Raw genomic sequence first — 16,261 nt, forward strand, 5'->3', positions numbered from 1 at the left:
TCTGTGTCATTTGCCCAAAAAAAACAAACCATTTTAGACTTCATAAAATTCAAGACAAACTGTTTCAAGGAAGCTTTTTGTACTTGTGAGCACAGTAATCCCTCGTTTATCGCGGATAATTGGTTCCAAAAACCACCCGCGATAAGTGAAATCAGCGAAGTACGGTCACCAACAAGAAGTACTGGGCCGGCTAACGAGTTAGCGGAAAGATGCTAATTCGCGATCGTGCTAACACGCGAAAACGGACTAAGGGAATGTAAACGAACATTTGGAGCAATACTACATCGTCCTAATAAGCGTCTTTGGGTGTTTGAAAAGCGCTATACAAATTTAATGAATTATTATTATTAATAGTTAGACACGTTTCCTCAACTTAGAAGTTTTATTTTGACTTTTAAATGTTTTTTTTAATTTGGGGGGGAAAAAATCCGCGATGTAGTGAAGCCGCGATAAACGAAACGCGAAGTAGCGAGGGATCACTTGACTTGGGTCCCTGTGATCCCAATGACGGGGTTGTTTTTGACAAGCACATTGTGGAGCTGCTGACCTCCCGGCGTGCATTGTGCGAAGTAAATCTGTTTTCTGCATGAGTTCCACCCACAATGAGCGCGCACACACGCACTTTGCAGCCTGCCCTCTCTGCCCCCCTCCGCAGCAGTCGCATAGCGTTTTCGGGAAGAATAAAGTTTGAAGTCCGTCTTTTACCGGAGCCAAGCGGGGCCTAGAGGGACGAAACGACTCGACTATGTGGAGACAGAATCTTGTCTCGGCATGTCTGGTTTTTCTGCTGACGTTCGCCGATGCTTCGCGATGTAAGTTTGCGCCTGTTTTGATTCCTTTCCAGAAGTTTTTGTCTTGAGCAACTTCAGCTACTTTTTTGTTGTTTTTGTTGTTGTTACTGCAACGGGTGAACACAAAGTGTGTCTAAACATTGAAAGTACGTGGGCACATCACGAGGCGCTTATACTAACTAACAAAAGGTCATTTCTTGGAAATCTCAGTTTCGCAATGAGCTCTTTTTTTTTCTAGGCCAGTTCGTATAAGAGCAATTTGGCTTGGCCACTTCATCCTTGCAGGCTCCAGCTCCCATCTGCCATCTGTCAGAAGCAAACATGGCTAAATTCCTGCTTGGATCTGTCATATGTTATTGTAACATGAAGCTGCTGGGATGAATCCCGTGTGCGGGAACTGCATGTTGTGCAAAAAAAAAGACAACTGGTTGGTGAACACGTGTGTTCACGCTTGTGTTTCCATGTGTGTCCCAGTTCTGAGCCAGAGCACAGCGTCGCACTTCCTGAACCGGCGCAGGAGGGCCAACTCGCTTTTTGAGGAGCACAAGAAGGGCAACCTGGAGAGGGAGTGCGTTGAGGAGCTGTGTAACAGGGAGGAGGCCAGGGAGATCTTTGAGAACAACCCTGAGACGGTAAGGAGGGCCACCTCAGTCAATCACAGAGGAAAAAAAAGAGCCATTTTCCTGGGTCCGTCCATCCATCCATCCATCCATCCATCCATCCATCCATCCATCCATCCATCCATCCATAAGCACTTGATTTCTATTAGACACATGACTGACGATGGTACGAGTCACATTGCAGACTAAATAATAAAACTATAAATAAATAAGAGCACAGAAAATGTGTCACTTACTGTCACTGTAACGTCCTTAAAAAAAGCATTTTCTTTTCCAGGACTTCTTTTATCCAAGGTATGTCGGTAAGTTTGCAGACAGACCAATCATTGGACTTAATTGAACGATGATTTTATCTTTGTGCTAAACAATAATGTCTTTTCAAGAGTGTCTGGGTTACCACCGCGTTGGCATCAGCAACCACGATTCCGGTTCGGCCATCCCGTCGGATCTTCGGACTTGTGTGAAAGGTGGGGAGCTGTTTTTCTCAGGGTTGGTTTAAGGTCACAAAAGATGTTGGCCAGCAGTCTTTGCAAACATTTTTGTCTTGCCGTGTTTATCAGCATTTTCCTGCGTTGCTTTTGTGACATCACAACGTTTGTGTCGCTGGGCAGAAATCAGCAATCAGTGCACGCCGTTTCCGTGCTCCAGGCACGGCACCGAGCGCTGCGTTGACGGTCAAGGCACTTATACGTGCGTGTGCAAGTCTGGCTGGGATGGAAAATGCTGTGATAATGGTGAGTTCTATTTTAAAACCGCTTTGAGTCTACAAATGCGAATTCGCCATTTGTCCTTTTGCGCAGACATCGATGAATGTTCAGATCCCAAATTTCCAGCGGGATGTAACCAAAAATGCGACAATGTTCCCGGAAGCTTCCACTGCACGTGTAAAGATGGCTACTATCTCCGGGACAACATCAACTGTGTGGGTAAGACTAACGCACATCTCAGTTGGATTTTGTTCGATTCATCGAGAAGTAATCGATTATCAAATGAATTGACGACTATTTTAATAATCAAGTCATCGTTTTTTGTTCAAAACAGCACAATAGAAATCAGATGCATTATTATTATTAAAAATCTTTTTGCAATGCACTTTCATGCAAAATGAAAATTGATCCTATTATTCGATTAATTAATGGAATAATCGAAAGCTTTTTTTAAATATTCAATAGTGACAGACAGTGTTGATCGACTGGCAAAGAGTCATTTTATTTCTACATATATATATATATATTTATCTTCTTTATATTTATTCACTATTTGTGGTTTTGATTTTGCCGTCGTGCTTCATTTTAAATTCTACACGGCTGTTTGTTGTTCACATGGTTGTATAACTTGAGGACAGATGTTTTTCCTCTGCCCCCTGTCGTGGAAACACAGCTGCTTCAAAGCGTTGACTTTTCGCTCATCCAACTGTTTCGAAAGCAGCAATGCCGAGCAACGTTGACTTGAATCGAAAGAAATCGGAAAAGATTTGTTTGCTTATCCTCCCACGGACATCATCGCTCGTATTTGTTGTTGTTTGCCGCTGATTGTCTGGTGTGTTAGTTCAGTACAAAGTCTCTCTAAACACGCACTGACTCTTTGAGAAACATTTACTTTCTCGCATTTTTGATCGGGACAGGTTGTTTGCGTGTCGATTTATTTTGCCGTTTACTCAGTTTGTTAAGATTCGAACATTCATGGTTAAAATGATATATTTATTACGTCACAAGCACTACAGCAGGGAACAAACATTTACAAGTGAAATGAAAGCGGGAATTACGTAAGGTCTACATTTTCTCCCTGGTTTTATAATTGTAAAGTCTCAAAAGGAGTTTTATCTGTCTTCAGATATCAACGAGTGCTTAATGTACCCCAGTATTTGTCAAGAACCCGCTCAATGCGTCAATACGGCGGGAATGTTTGAATGTCAGTGTCCAACCGGCTTCAATTACAATTTCACTTCCAAAAGCTGCGACGGTGAGTGATTGAGAGAACCGAGTGATTATTTCAAAATCACTTTCCATGCCAAGAAGCGCACATTATCTCTTTCCGGGTTGCAGATGTGGACGAGTGCGAGGGCAACGTGTGCGACGGGACTTGCGTCAACAACGTGGGCAGCTACTCGTGTCGCTGCGACGGCCGCCGGGGCCTCCGCTTGGCCGACGACAAGCGAACTTGTGAAAAGATCCCGGTCTGCGTGGACTTGTACGACTCCAAGTACGCTGAGATGTTGTACCTGGGGGAGCAGTTTGCGGGGCTCCCCGTCATCTATCTTCTCTTCCGTCTGCCGGAGACGACAAAGTGAGTACGGCCAGACAAAATATAAACACCATAAAAGCAAAAACAAAAGAGAGGAAGAAAATAGATCAGATTAAATCGATATTTTAATAATAATTAAATAGGAACGTGTAGTAGCAACAATTAGTCGTTTTTAAAAAAATAATAATTGTAATAAATAATTTTAACGTAAATATCCTTGTGTGTGTGAATGGCAGGTTTGCAGCCGAGTTTGACTTCCGCACGTTTGACCCCGAGGGAGTTATTCTCTATGCGGAGTCCTCCCAGGACGCCTGGTTCATGCTGGGGCTACGAGGCGGCCGCATCGAGGTCCAGTTTAAAAATCAGCACACCATGAAGGTCACCAGCGGAGGGAAAGCCATCAACGATGGACAGTGGCACGTGGTAAGATGAACGCAATGGTAGACCGACGAGAATAGATCCGATCGTGTCGGAATAGAAATGACAGCGGTGTGACACGCAGATCTCGGTGGATGAACTTGAGAAGAGCATCAGCGTGAAGATCAGCAAGGAAGCTGTCATGAGCATCAACAGTCCAGAGAGTCTCTTTACCGGGGTCAACGGCAAACTGGAGACCAAATTTTACATCGCCAGTGTCCGCAACCGCACCAACAGTCTCATTAAACCTGTAAATGTTTTTTCTTCCCTTCTGCATCTAATTGATGATAACGGATGATAGCGATTGATCGGAATGAGCCTCGATCTGCCGTAGATCAACCCTCGACTGGATGGCTGCATCCGGGGCTGGAACATGATGAACCAGGGCGCCTCCGGGGTCAAGGACGCCATCAAGGAGAAGAAAAGCAAACACTGCTACGCACATGTGGAACGAGGATCTTTTTTCACCGGGGAAGGATTGGCGCATTTCCACCTTGACTACAGTGAGTAAGTTAAGTCAGACTTCATCAGTCCACAAAGGGAGTTTGTTTTTTCTGTTTTTCCTCACAAAGCCACTTTTTCCTTGCATAGGTGACTCTGGAAGCTGGAAAGTGGATTTAAGAATGAGTATACGTCCTTCGAGCAGCACAGGTGTCCTCTTTGCTCTGGTTTCCGACAACAGGGTCCCGTTGTCGCTCGCCGTGCTAACGCAGGGCGACTTTGACGCCGTATGTGCACATTGAAAACCTTTCTTGACCTTGCCCGTCAACAGCTTGCTCAAAATCGCTTTCTCTCGCAGAGCCTGCAAGTTTTCTTGGATGGGGTGATGGTGGCAAAGCTGGACTCGCTGCTATTGTGTTACCCCGACAGATTAACGGTGCTGCTGAGCGCTACGCCGACTGACATTTCCATCTCAGCCAACTCGTCAAATGTCAGGGAAATCGCGCCCGACGTCCTGCAGGAGGCGCTGCAGCGCCTCAACGCCACAATGCGGAGCCCAGTCAGCACCTACATTGGCGGGATACCGGGTCAGTTACAAATAGATGAACAACAACAACAAGATGGGCCACTTTAAGCGAAGATCATACACGGACGGCGACGTACGCTAATGATTTCAATCCGAATATCCCGTGTTGTCTTTGAGACTTCTTCCCAAAAATGCTTCAAAGCAAGCTTCAAGTAGTTACAGGAACCCTCTAAGCAATTCCAAGTGACCGTCCTGATTGATTCCAGGAATCAATGATCTGTGTTTCTTTGCGGTCTCATTAGTTGAATGTGCAGCAGTAAGCAACTGTAAGAATTGACACCAGACGTTTGATGTCATCGCGATGACAAAAATAGATTAATTGTGTCCGACTACATTGGAGCGTGCTACTTTTTGAGCAGAAAATGGATCTATTTTCCTCTTTCAGATGATGTCCCGTGGGATGCCACCCCGGTGACTGCCTTTTATCACGGCTGCATGGACATCTCCGTCAACGGCCAGATGTTGGACTTTGACGAGGCCCTGAGCAAGCACAATAGTATCAAGTCCCATTCTTGTCCTCCCGCTTCAACCCCAGAAACAGACGCCCTTCCGCAGCAAGGAGAGTGACCTTAATTAACACCACCACCACTTTGCAGTAGTCCTACACCCCTTGTGGGAAATTCCAATTTTAGGACACAGAACGGGAGGGAGGATCGTCTCAAGAAGAGGCGGGGGATAGCTGTTAGACTTGCTTTTGACACACTTTTTTTTCTGATTATACTTGTGATGTACGACGACGGCTTGTTTGCTGGAAGTTGGATGACGTAGTTGAAACATTTTGCTGCAAGCAAGTCATTCCAAGAAAAGTTGGAGAGCTCTGTAACATGTGTTGAGCAAGAGGCGGGGCCCCTGAAGACCGGAGCGGGGCTCCCGAGCCACCTGCAACCTGGCTGAAAGTCGCCGCCGGATCTTGTCTGCGGGGAGAAATACTCTGACATAAAAGTCCAACACTTGCTTGAAGATTTTTCTTACAATCCAGATTGTATTGTCTTGTTTGAGCCCATTTAACTCGTTCATCGCCATTGATAGCTCTCGACAGATAATATAAGGATGAACCAAAATAAAAATTCTTGACTCAAAATTGAAGCAATTAAATAAATGACAATATCTTAAACACCTTACTGACTGTCCCACTTAAGCCAATATTCGAGCTCCAGGTTTTTCCTCCCTTTCCATGTTCCTTTATTTTTGATCATCTGTTCCTTTGCTCCTCCATCTTCAAAGTCAAAGTTTGCTTTATTGTCAATTTCTTCACATGCCAAGACACACAAAGAAATCAAAATGACGTTCCCACTATCCCACGGTGACAAGACATGGTACACAATATACGTACAAGTAAACAACACAAAAAATAAATAAAAACAAGAAGGCACAAACAATGAAGAAATAGGAGTGATGAATAAATAATAAATAAACAACATAATAAATAAGATAAAATAAAATACATCACTTATGTATAAAGCAAATCAAGGTCAATTTTAAATGAATATCAACTTATAATAATACATTTCAAATGATAAAATTCTGATTTTACAATGACTACCTTTTAAAAGGCATTTTGCCACATGCTTTCATCTGCAAAGAAGTGCGTGACTGCTCTGCATCGTCGAAACACGCGCACGCACGCAAGTGGAAGCAGGAGGAGGCGGCGGCGGCGGCGGCAGAGGAGGAGAGGAGAGGAGAGGAGAGGAGCCAAAGGACAAAAAGTGCGGACCGCAATGGAGACGAGCTAACCGCAGCCCGAGGAGGACGACAGCGTCGTAGCAGTCAGAGACATGCGGGGGGAGCACACGCCTCTTTAGCCTCCAACACACCTCGGTGGTCATTTTGGAAGACCACCTTCCAATCTACAGCCGCAAGAGACAGAGGGGACTTTTTTTATTTTTATTTAAGACAAAAGTTTACGGTGCTCGGTGCAGACGCGGCGGCTACACGATGCGTGCAAGCCGGACAAAGTGGTTCGCATCGACCGCGCTGCTAATCCTACTGGCCGCTCGCTGCTCCCCAAGTCATAGTAAGTAAACACTCGCATGCTAGGCGGCTACGCTACGCTGCGGTGCTAAGTGTCGCTTGGCGTTTGTGTTGTGATGACAAACGGCAGTCAGTCATGGTGTCCCCCTGCGCGCAGCTTTAATAGCGTTGGACCACCGCGGTGGAGACCTCCACGCTTCCTGACCTCTTGTCCCCAAATACGTCTTTGTTGTCGTGGATTGTCTTTGCATGGGAAATCACGATCGACAAATATTTTGTTATCGGTAGATTTTTTCCCCCCCCAGGTATTTATTTTTCTGACAACTTTTTATGAGTCATCCTTGCATTTAAAAATATAAGCACCCCACAAAAATATTGGAACGGCAAGGTCAGGTATTTTGTTGTATATGAAAGACATTTGAATTTCCGATCAAAAGGATGGGTGGCTTCAAACCAAAGTGCTCTGTCCTGAGTATGTAATGAAAAATAGAATTATATAACTTGAAAAATAATGAAGTTCTGTCTCAATGAACCCAAACGTCTTCAATATACAACAAATCAAAGGATCACCTTGCTGTCCCAATACTTTTGGTGGAGCTATCTTTACTTGCTTGGAAGGTTTTTTCCAGCCTCTGTTCATGACGCAATTTGAAAGAAAGAAAAACATCCATTGCGAAAGTCAAGCTTTGAAGCTTTGTCATTTTAGGGACTTTTAATAGAGACAGAAGAAATGTAATTGAGTACTTTTGATTTTGCATTTCATTCTGCCCAGTCTCCCTGACAGAGCAACAAGCAAACCAGTTCCTGAGCAGACACCGGAGAGCTAATCAAGTCTTTGAGGAGACCAAGCAAGGACACTTGGAGAGGGAGTGTGTAGAGGAGAAGTGTTCCAAGGAGGAGGCCCGGGAAGTGTTTGAAAACGACCCCGAAACTGTGAGTTGCCATCACTTCAAAAGCGTCAGTGCACCAAAAATGACTCCGAATATTGGGCCTTGCTGATTTTACACAATGACACTTGGTTTTTTTCAAATGGTATTTTGCAGCATTTCCTAATCGTGTTTTGATGTACTATTTCCACTGTGTAAACAACACTCATGACCCAAATCTGCCTCCTCCTCTCTGGCATGAGTTGGGCGTGTTTTATAGTGAGTGCTGATTCACAGTCTGAGCTTCTGTTGTTGATGCTTCTGTCAGCGCTGACAAGCATGAAAATATTGGATTGGGGTTTGATGGACATATTTTGAAAATATATCAATTCTTTTTGGTTTCCGTGGTGGTCGTTGAGTCAGCATGACTAAGTCTTTGTTTTTGCCATGCTGCAGAAATTGCTGCAGTCCTCGTACTCCCTTTTCAAAAGTATGCACACAAACACGCAAATGTGTCATCATCTCTTATCTGTTGGGGAATTCATTTCACTTTTCCACTGAATTTGGTTTCCCGTCGTCCGTGCAAGGTGGCAGACACGTGTGCCCCATTTATGTCCCCACACGCTTCCCTCACATGCACGTAAACACGCCTAATCGGGCGGCTTTCTTATTATAGAACAAATCTTGGTTGAGAAAGGCGTTTTCATTCCGCTCAGGCATGTGCCCCTAATCTGCATACATTCCCTCCCACTCTTGTTTTGCAGACACACAATTTCCTCCAAAAGGTTGAACAATAATAATCATTTTGATGATTTGTGAAAATAGTTTTGCATCATCTTAGCTGTTTATTCCGCATACTGACATTGAAACCCTTTTGTGTAGTGAGAAGGTTTATTTCTGTCAAGGGCAAGACCTTGAAGAAGCAGAGCGTGACGTTTCAAATTGCTTCTCGTAGAGTCGAAGTGACAAGCGCGCACGTTTGTAGGCTTTTTCATTTTTCGAACACTAAGACTGCGGCGTCAAAGCAAGGCGCATTATTCCTTCTCAAATTGCCTGTGACGCTGCACTTTTCTCCGCTGCAGCTCTGACTCGGCAAACTGCAAGAGGCGATTCCATTGTGTGACACACACACACACATGCAGCAAAAATGAATTATGCCATAGATAATTAAGAATCTGGATTGAACTTTTTTGGCAGATATTTTTTTTTTTTTCCAGAGGTTGCAGCATTGCTGTTCATTATCGGGAATTCCGAGAATTTTCAGGATGCCTCTGGCAATGGCTGGCACCTATTGCAGGCCGTGATCTTGGAGTTCTCGTATTTTGCCCTACTTGTGTTGCTACGCTGCAGTATTAGCTTCGTCAAGACAGAATATGTGTCATTGTTTTTTTAATGTCATGAGTTTGTGTAGATGTTTGTCTTTAAGAATTGAGTTCAAGTGTGTTAACACGTCTTTATCTCCTTTAGGAGTACTTCTACCCCAAGTATTTAAGTAAGTGGTCGCCATCCACAATGCCGAGCTTTACCAAGCTAACGTTTTGCTTAAGCTCTTTTTTTTTTGCTCAGATTGTTTGGAGAAGTTTGGAGGTTCACCAAAGAAGAAAGATGATCTGATCACATGCGTCCACAGTAAGTTTTATACATTGTATTGCTTTGCATTTTTCTTTTTTCCCCTTCGCCTTTCATCTTCTGCACTGTGAATAAAATGACTTTCCTCCGTGGGATTGTATTGGTAGAACGTGGGGCTGCATTGCAGTAGTGAATGCTGCAGCAAGAAACGTAGCTACCCAATCCAAGTTACCTTTGGTGTGTGCCTGTAATGACTAAACGTTGCAGCATGATGACGCAGTGCAGTGCTGAGTGACGCCCCTTCCTTCGTCACACGCTCGCACGCAACTCCTTCGTCGTCAGAGGTGACGTGAAATTTCTGCTGCATCAGTGGATGGAGGGGGGGGGCGGTGACTCAGCTGTTGTGCCTGTGTGCATTCCTCTCCTTAACTGCAAAATGATGTCCTGTGTCCATTCTGGATGGACAACATAAAGTTTTTTTGAATTGGTCTGACTATGCACATTGCGCTCGCTCTCACTCAGTAGCTGCGCACATCTGGTTTGAGTGTTATTGCTATGTTGAGACCACCGCCAAGAGGCAAGTGTTATTTTTCAAATGCGATGTCAAAAGCGCTCTTTGGGATTCCAACACTTGTACGAGCATCTGCGTCTTCCTCCGGGCCCTGCGCTCACTCGGCTCGATACGCTCCCGCTATGCCGAGCTCGAGCTGGCGTGCGCAGACTTGCGCGGACTAGCCTGCGACCGAAAGAAAACAAAAGTTTTTGACACATATCAGACTCGGAGAATAGAACCTGTTGTGGCACAATATTTCTGAGAAGTGAATTTTGACGCTGTTTATTTTCAAATAGGTCCAACCTATGTCGATCACGTGCTAAATTTGTTGTCTGCTTTTTTGTTTTTCCCACAACAAGACATTCCGGATCAGTGCTCCCCTTCCCACTGTCACGCCAGAGGAAGCGTGCGCTGCGAGGACAAAAAGGGTGCCTTCCTCTGTCACTGTTTTTCAGGTTGGACGGGGGACCTCTGTGATCAAGGTACTGTCACCATGAGAGATTTAATAATGAAGATTTACGGGAGTGGGTGGGGGTTAGCAGATGCAATAGTTTGCCATTGGTGCTCCTTGTCACCTTTGTCAACTTGTGACAACTTATATGGACAACATCCTGCAACATGTTTTTATATTTTTTTTTATTATATTTGATATTTTTATTTTATTATATATATTTATTGATCTTTATTATATTTAATATGTATTTATTTTTATTATATTTAATATTTATTTATTATATTTAATATAACATTTATTTATTTATATTATATTTAATATTTACTATTAATTTTATTATATATACACACACATACTCAGGAAAAACAAAACAGTGAGTAGATGAAAGATAAATGATCGACTGTGAATCACAGACAGGTTTTGTTAACGAGATTTTAAAGTTATCTGTTGAGAAATTAAGGAAGGAGTATTTTGCAATGCTTGAAATTCTGGCAGTCATCGCCTTGATCTCCATCTGCACAAAAATGTAAAAGCGTGTTGGGGGATGTCCTAAGCCTTGACAATGTTCTGTAAAAACACTTTTTATTTCCTGCCTCATCTTGATAAGTAACAGACAGTTGTGAATCGAAACAAAATATTTGCAGGTCTATCTGTAATCCCGTTTGTAAAACTACTTTTATTCAATCTTTGACGACACGAACATGAGGTTAGAATATAAACAAAACTTTTTTGTTGTGGCGCCTTAACAACCATTCCTGCAAGGTCAGCACATATTCTAGTGTGTAATAGATATGAGAGGAAGGATGCTGTCTTCCCCGGAGGAACTGACCATAAAGGCTTCCACTTTTAGATATGAAAATACAAAATAAAATGTCAGAGCCCAAACTGGAAAGAGTGCACACTGTGAGGTGGAGCGGAATATGCTTTGCAGCCACCCAATTTGCACTTTTCCACCGTGACTCATTTTACCACCTTAGCGAGAGTGGAAATTGAGGATTCAGTAGTCTGCTGGAGTCTTTTCCGCCGCAGATGACTGTGAAGTCCCAAAACACTCAAACAGAACTGCAACATTGCGTGTTCCTTGCAGACGCCAAAAATAATTCACGGTACTGTTTTTGCTGCCTTCACGTGGACCGTGACCCCCCCCCCCCCCCCCTCCTCCCTTGACAGATGTTGACGAGTGCAACAAGAGCAATGGAGGATGTGACCACGAGTGCAGCAACACCATGGGAAGTTACCACTGCTCCTGCCAGCCAGGTTACATGTTGCGAGGACATCACATGTGCGTTGGTGAGCAACAACACGCAACCGGCACAGGTGTTCAAATCGATATCACCGGTTCTGTGATTGTTTCTTAATTGTCCACACTGTTTCTGTTTTTGTTCAAGACGTGGACGAATGTCAAGATGTTGTCGACGTTTGTGGATCAGCTCACTGTGAGAATAACGAGGGAGGCTACCAATGTCTCTGCGACCCTGGCTACGTCTTTGACAATGAGAGCAAGAGTTGTGTGGGTAAGCGACACGCACACACACACACACACGAGTCCTGGTGGAGAAGCAGCTTCAGTGTCAGCAGGTGTTGATGCAGCTGTGTTTTGGGGTCAGGAAAGGAATGCTAGCAAATTGAGAGCAAATACTTTTTATGTTGGTAACAGGTCGTTTGGCATATATATATATATATAATAAAAAAAATTAAATAAAATATTATAAAAATATATTTATATATTTTAAAAAATTTTATATATATAATGAAAAATATATAGCTAAAATAAAACATTAAGTGTCATCTTTAGTTGAGAATTTATTTTCTTGACATGCGAGTAAATGAAATGGTGGTCTGTTGCTTTTCTGTGTGAAAACAGACTTTACATAACCACAGCCTTTCTCCTTTGAGAGTAATTGAGTTTTATTCTAGCCAGACCAAGCATGGCCATGTAAGGTTAGTTAGAAGGAGGATAACAGCACTTGATACCAGTGTTGTTTACATTCCTCGGGATGCTAACAGGGAGCCAGTTCCCATGTTTTTTTTGTTTTTTTTTAAAAATTCATGTTTTGATTGAGTCCTTCGCTTGTAACTGTTGGCGCAGAAGTCCTCATTTCTGCTTTGGTTGTCACCTCTCAGACGTGGACGAGTGTGAGGCCAGCGCGTGCGCCGAAGAGTGTCTCAACACTTTGGGGAGTTTCCGCTGTTTGTGCGACGGGCGTCAGGGCAGGAAGCTGGAGCAGGACCTCAGGAGCTGTAAGGTGAAAAAGAAAGAATGAGCCTTTTGATTGACGCTCATTCAGCTCTTTGACCCATAAACGCTTTTGCGCTTCAGTGAAACACATCAAAGAATGATGCGTGTCCGAGCTTGTCTCCAACTGGCATCAATCTCGATATTTCTGCAGGCGATAACTCCGTGTATGAAGCCGGCTCTGAAAAGGAATTCTCGCTCTCTCTATCTGGGCCGCATGTTCAACGGCTTGCCGGTGATGAGGCTGCGCTTCCGTCGAAGGATTAACACCGGGTGAGCATGATGGACCTTTTCCTTTGTCCTTCTCTTTTTTTAAAATCGTTTATGAAGTAAGAAGGGCTGTTTTGACAGAGATGAAAACAAATGATTTTGTAAAAAAATGTCTTTCTTTCACCAACTCATCCAGTTCCTTTTCTGTTTCAGTTTTTCCGCAGAGTTTGATTTCCGGACCTACGACCCGGAGGGAGTGATCTTTTTTGCCGGCGGCCACCTGAACAGCTCCTGGATCGTGCTGGCAATTCATCATGGGAGACTTGAGTTGCAGCTGAAATACGGCACAGTCAGCAGAGTCACCAGCAGCGGACCCGTCGTCAATGACGGCCAGTGGAGGAAGGTCGGTGCTCTTTACCAAAAGCGGACCCCCCCCCGTCTGCTGCATCAGTCCTAATCGCAACTGTTTCTCCTTTTAGATTTCAGTAGAGGAGCAGGGGCGGAGTCTCGTGATTAAGATCGACAGGGAGGCCGTCATGAAGATCGCCGTTAACGGTGATCTGTTCACGCTGAAGAAGGACATGCATGAGCTCAACCTCACCGTAGGAGGAGTCCCCTTTAAGGAGAGCGGCCTCGTCAGCAAGGTCTGCCTTTTAAAATCCTCCCGTATCTTCGGTCATCTCAACCTCTGCCGCTGTTTGTAGGTGAACCCGCGTTTGGACGGCTGTATGAAGGAGTGGCGCTGGATGACTGGAGAAGACAGGTCCATGCAAGAAAGCATCATGACCAATGAGAACATTCAGTGTTTCAGCACCGAGAATCCCGGCGCGTATTACCCCGGCACGGGCTTTGCGCTTTTCAACATTAGCTACGGTGCGTAGTGTTTCTGATACGCTGCTCAGTGTGAAAATGTCTGTTCATCCAGCCATCTTGGTTTGCCCGTAGAGTCCCAGAACCTAAGTGTCCAGTTGACCCTATATCCGACGACTGCCATCGGGGTGCTCTTTGCTATTGTTCGCGAAGACACCGTCCCTCTCTCTATCGCGCTGGCGGACTATCACCCTGGCATCGATGAGTGGAGAGACGTAAGTGAACGGGAAAACACCTTTTTTTTTTTTTAAAAAAACCGGAATGCTTTTAATGAGAACGACCTGTGTTTGTAGTTTGTTCTCGTAACGGCGGGTGACGTCATCCTCGCCAGCTCACCGGCGCCCCTCTGCGATGGCGAGAGTCATGAAATCGAAGTGAAGATCTCCGGGAACCGCACCCGGCTCTTTATCGACGGCGAGCCTGGACGGAGCCAAGATGCAGAGGTCAACCTTCTTTCGCCGTCCAGCACCTTCATTGGAGGTCTCCCCGATGGTGAGCGCATTGTCAATTTTGTCCAGAAGGCTTTTGAACGACAGATTTGAATTTTTTTCTTGACATTGAATGTTCACGTCACTTCTTCCTCAGATGTTCCGCTGGTCTCCACACCGGTGTCTGCGCCATTCAGTGGCTGCATGAAGGTCACCGTGAACGAGCAAACTCTAGACCTGGACCAGGCCCTCCAGAAACACAACGACATCCGCTCCCACTCCTGCCCCCTGCTGGATTCTAACCAGTGACCTTGCAACAATGCTCTCTGCCAATCCAGAATATTTGTAAAATCAAACCTTGAGTAGAGAGGAGACTTCTTCGATTTAAATATCATGAAATGTAAAGCAGGTGTGGTCCTACTGGGCCCTCAGACCCTTTTTTTTTTTTTTCTCAACTGTGACAATGGTGCTTGCTGCCTGGAGGCTCTAGCAAGGATTTTTTTTTTTTTTTGCGTATTCTAAGAAAAATAATAAGGCAACAAAATCCACTTCATCAGTCAGCAGTCATAAGATGGAATGCATCATGTGTCGCATTACCTCAAGTTATCCCCGGGAAAACGCGAGGCTCGATTATGCTCCTCTTGCTTATTTCAACTGTGACCCGAAGCAGAATACTGCCCAACTTGATTTCAGACCGAGCAAGGGTTCATTCCATCCACTCATTTTGCATATTCTAGAAAACCTTTGCACATAGTTGCAGGTAGATATGGCGTATAACATGAAGCCATCTTCAGAAGCTCATCGCCACCGACTCCATGTCTACCTGCAACCTTGAAAAAAAAAAAAAATCTACCTTGTGCCTACTTGAGCGCTCTGAAAACAGGCGAACTCTGTCACGTCATGATTTGGTGACACGTGTCGACTCCGCTTGTGCACCAAGATCTCAAATCTCGATCCTTCAGAGCTAATGCTAAAACCGCCGTAATCTAGTCCGACAATGACATCACGATGGAGGAAGAGGAGGCTGCAGAAGTGAACGACCACTGTATCCAACGTACCATACAAGCTACTGAACGGAAAACTAGTGCGCTGTATTATACTAAGTGTGTAAATAATGTGACTTGTACAATGCTTGATAGAAGGACCGAAACTCGCCGTACGTACTCACTGAGGATATCTTTGCATCAAAGTTAAACAACACTTATAGGCTCAATTTAATGTTCTTCATACAAAATAAAATGGTTTTCCCGTAAATGGGATTAAAAGCAATAGTCAGAAACTTGATTAGAATTTCACAGAATCACTGTTTAATTGTTCATTTGGTAAATGCTGAATAAACCGAAAAAGGAATGTTGAGACTGAGAAGCATCTCGTGTTATTTTTTGCTTTACTTTGGTGTACCGTTGTCAAGTTTTGTCATGAATTGAATGCATTTTTTTTTTTTTAATCATGTTAGATATGTTGTGATGTCTGATGATTTTTGTTTTATCAGCTCAGTGTCCAATGGGACAATTAAGTTTTAATCTTCCAGGCTGAGAATTGTATTTAAAAGCAAAATAAAGGATTCAATGAGCATGAAGACCAAATTGTAATTTTTCAAAAATGTTACCATTGCCTGATGGGAGCTCAGCATCAGTTGTCATACGATACTGTTGGCTCGTGAGTGAACGATTCGTTCAAAAGAACGAACCTTGTCAGTGAACGAGAGTGAACGAATCACTTCCTAAAGTGATTCGTTCTTTTTTCAGTTCATATGACTTCAACCAGTAGATGTCGGTAATGCGCATTGAAGCTGGTGCCACCTCGCCGTAAAACAAAACGAAGAAAATGACATCACTTCCTGTCACAGATCAAACAGCCAATCAGAAAGTGGGGGTGAGGGCGGGTGTGGCACTTTTCACTGAAACCAGGGGTGTCGACCACCAGTCCTCGAGGGGCCGCGTTCCAATATGTTTTCCAGGTTACCCTCGCTAAGCGCACCTGCGTGAAAAGTTTTAGCTCCTTT

At 44.2% G+C, this 16,261-nt stretch overlaps 2 protein-coding genes across 3 annotated transcripts; both read left to right on the plus strand.

Annotated features, from left to right (window-relative positions):
* Window positions 1-589: 589 nt before the first annotated feature.
* On the plus strand, window positions 590-6,220 carry pros1 (protein S). 2 transcript variants are annotated; one of them, XM_037247921.1, is made up of 14 exons: window positions 593-812; window positions 1,266-1,423; window positions 1,689-1,713; window positions 1,795-1,878; window positions 2,023-2,145; window positions 2,212-2,337; window positions 3,245-3,373; window positions 3,457-3,697; window positions 3,892-4,078; window positions 4,158-4,322; window positions 4,407-4,575; window positions 4,664-4,800; window positions 4,872-5,100; window positions 5,485-6,220. In XM_037247921.1, exons 1-14 carry the CDS (start codon window positions 746-748, stop codon window positions 5,664-5,666), a joined length of 2,022 nt encoding a protein of 673 aa, XP_037103816.1. In that variant the 5' UTR covers window positions 593-745; the 3' UTR covers window positions 5,667-6,220. The 2 variants fall into 2 exon arrangements, with proteins under 2 accessions (XP_037103817.1, XP_037103816.1); XM_037247922.1 differs by lacking the exons at window positions 4,872-5,100; window positions 5,485-6,220 and having other exon boundaries at window positions 590-812; window positions 4,407-4,579; window positions 4,664-4,798.
* Window positions 6,221-6,758: 538 nt separating this feature from the next.
* Window positions 6,759-15,835, plus strand: gas6 (growth arrest-specific 6). The gene is made up of 15 exons (XM_037247729.1): window positions 6,759-7,113; window positions 7,843-8,003; window positions 9,404-9,428; window positions 9,503-9,565; window positions 10,418-10,540; window positions 11,683-11,802; window positions 11,901-12,026; window positions 12,637-12,758; window positions 12,903-13,021; window positions 13,172-13,361; window positions 13,438-13,602; window positions 13,663-13,831; window positions 13,904-14,043; window positions 14,122-14,320; window positions 14,414-15,835. The coding sequence occupies exons 1-15, from the start codon at window positions 7,035-7,037 to the stop codon at window positions 14,563-14,565; spliced, it is 1,953 nt and encodes a 650-aa protein (XP_037103624.1). The 5' UTR covers window positions 6,759-7,034; the 3' UTR covers window positions 14,566-15,835.
* The last annotated feature ends 426 nt before the right edge of the window (window positions 15,836-16,261 follow it).

This window comes from Syngnathus acus, chromosome 3 (assembly GCF_901709675.1).
Source record: "Syngnathus acus chromosome 3, fSynAcu1.2, whole genome shotgun sequence".
NCBI classification, from domain to species: Eukaryota; Metazoa; Chordata; class Actinopteri; order Syngnathiformes; family Syngnathidae; genus Syngnathus; species Syngnathus acus.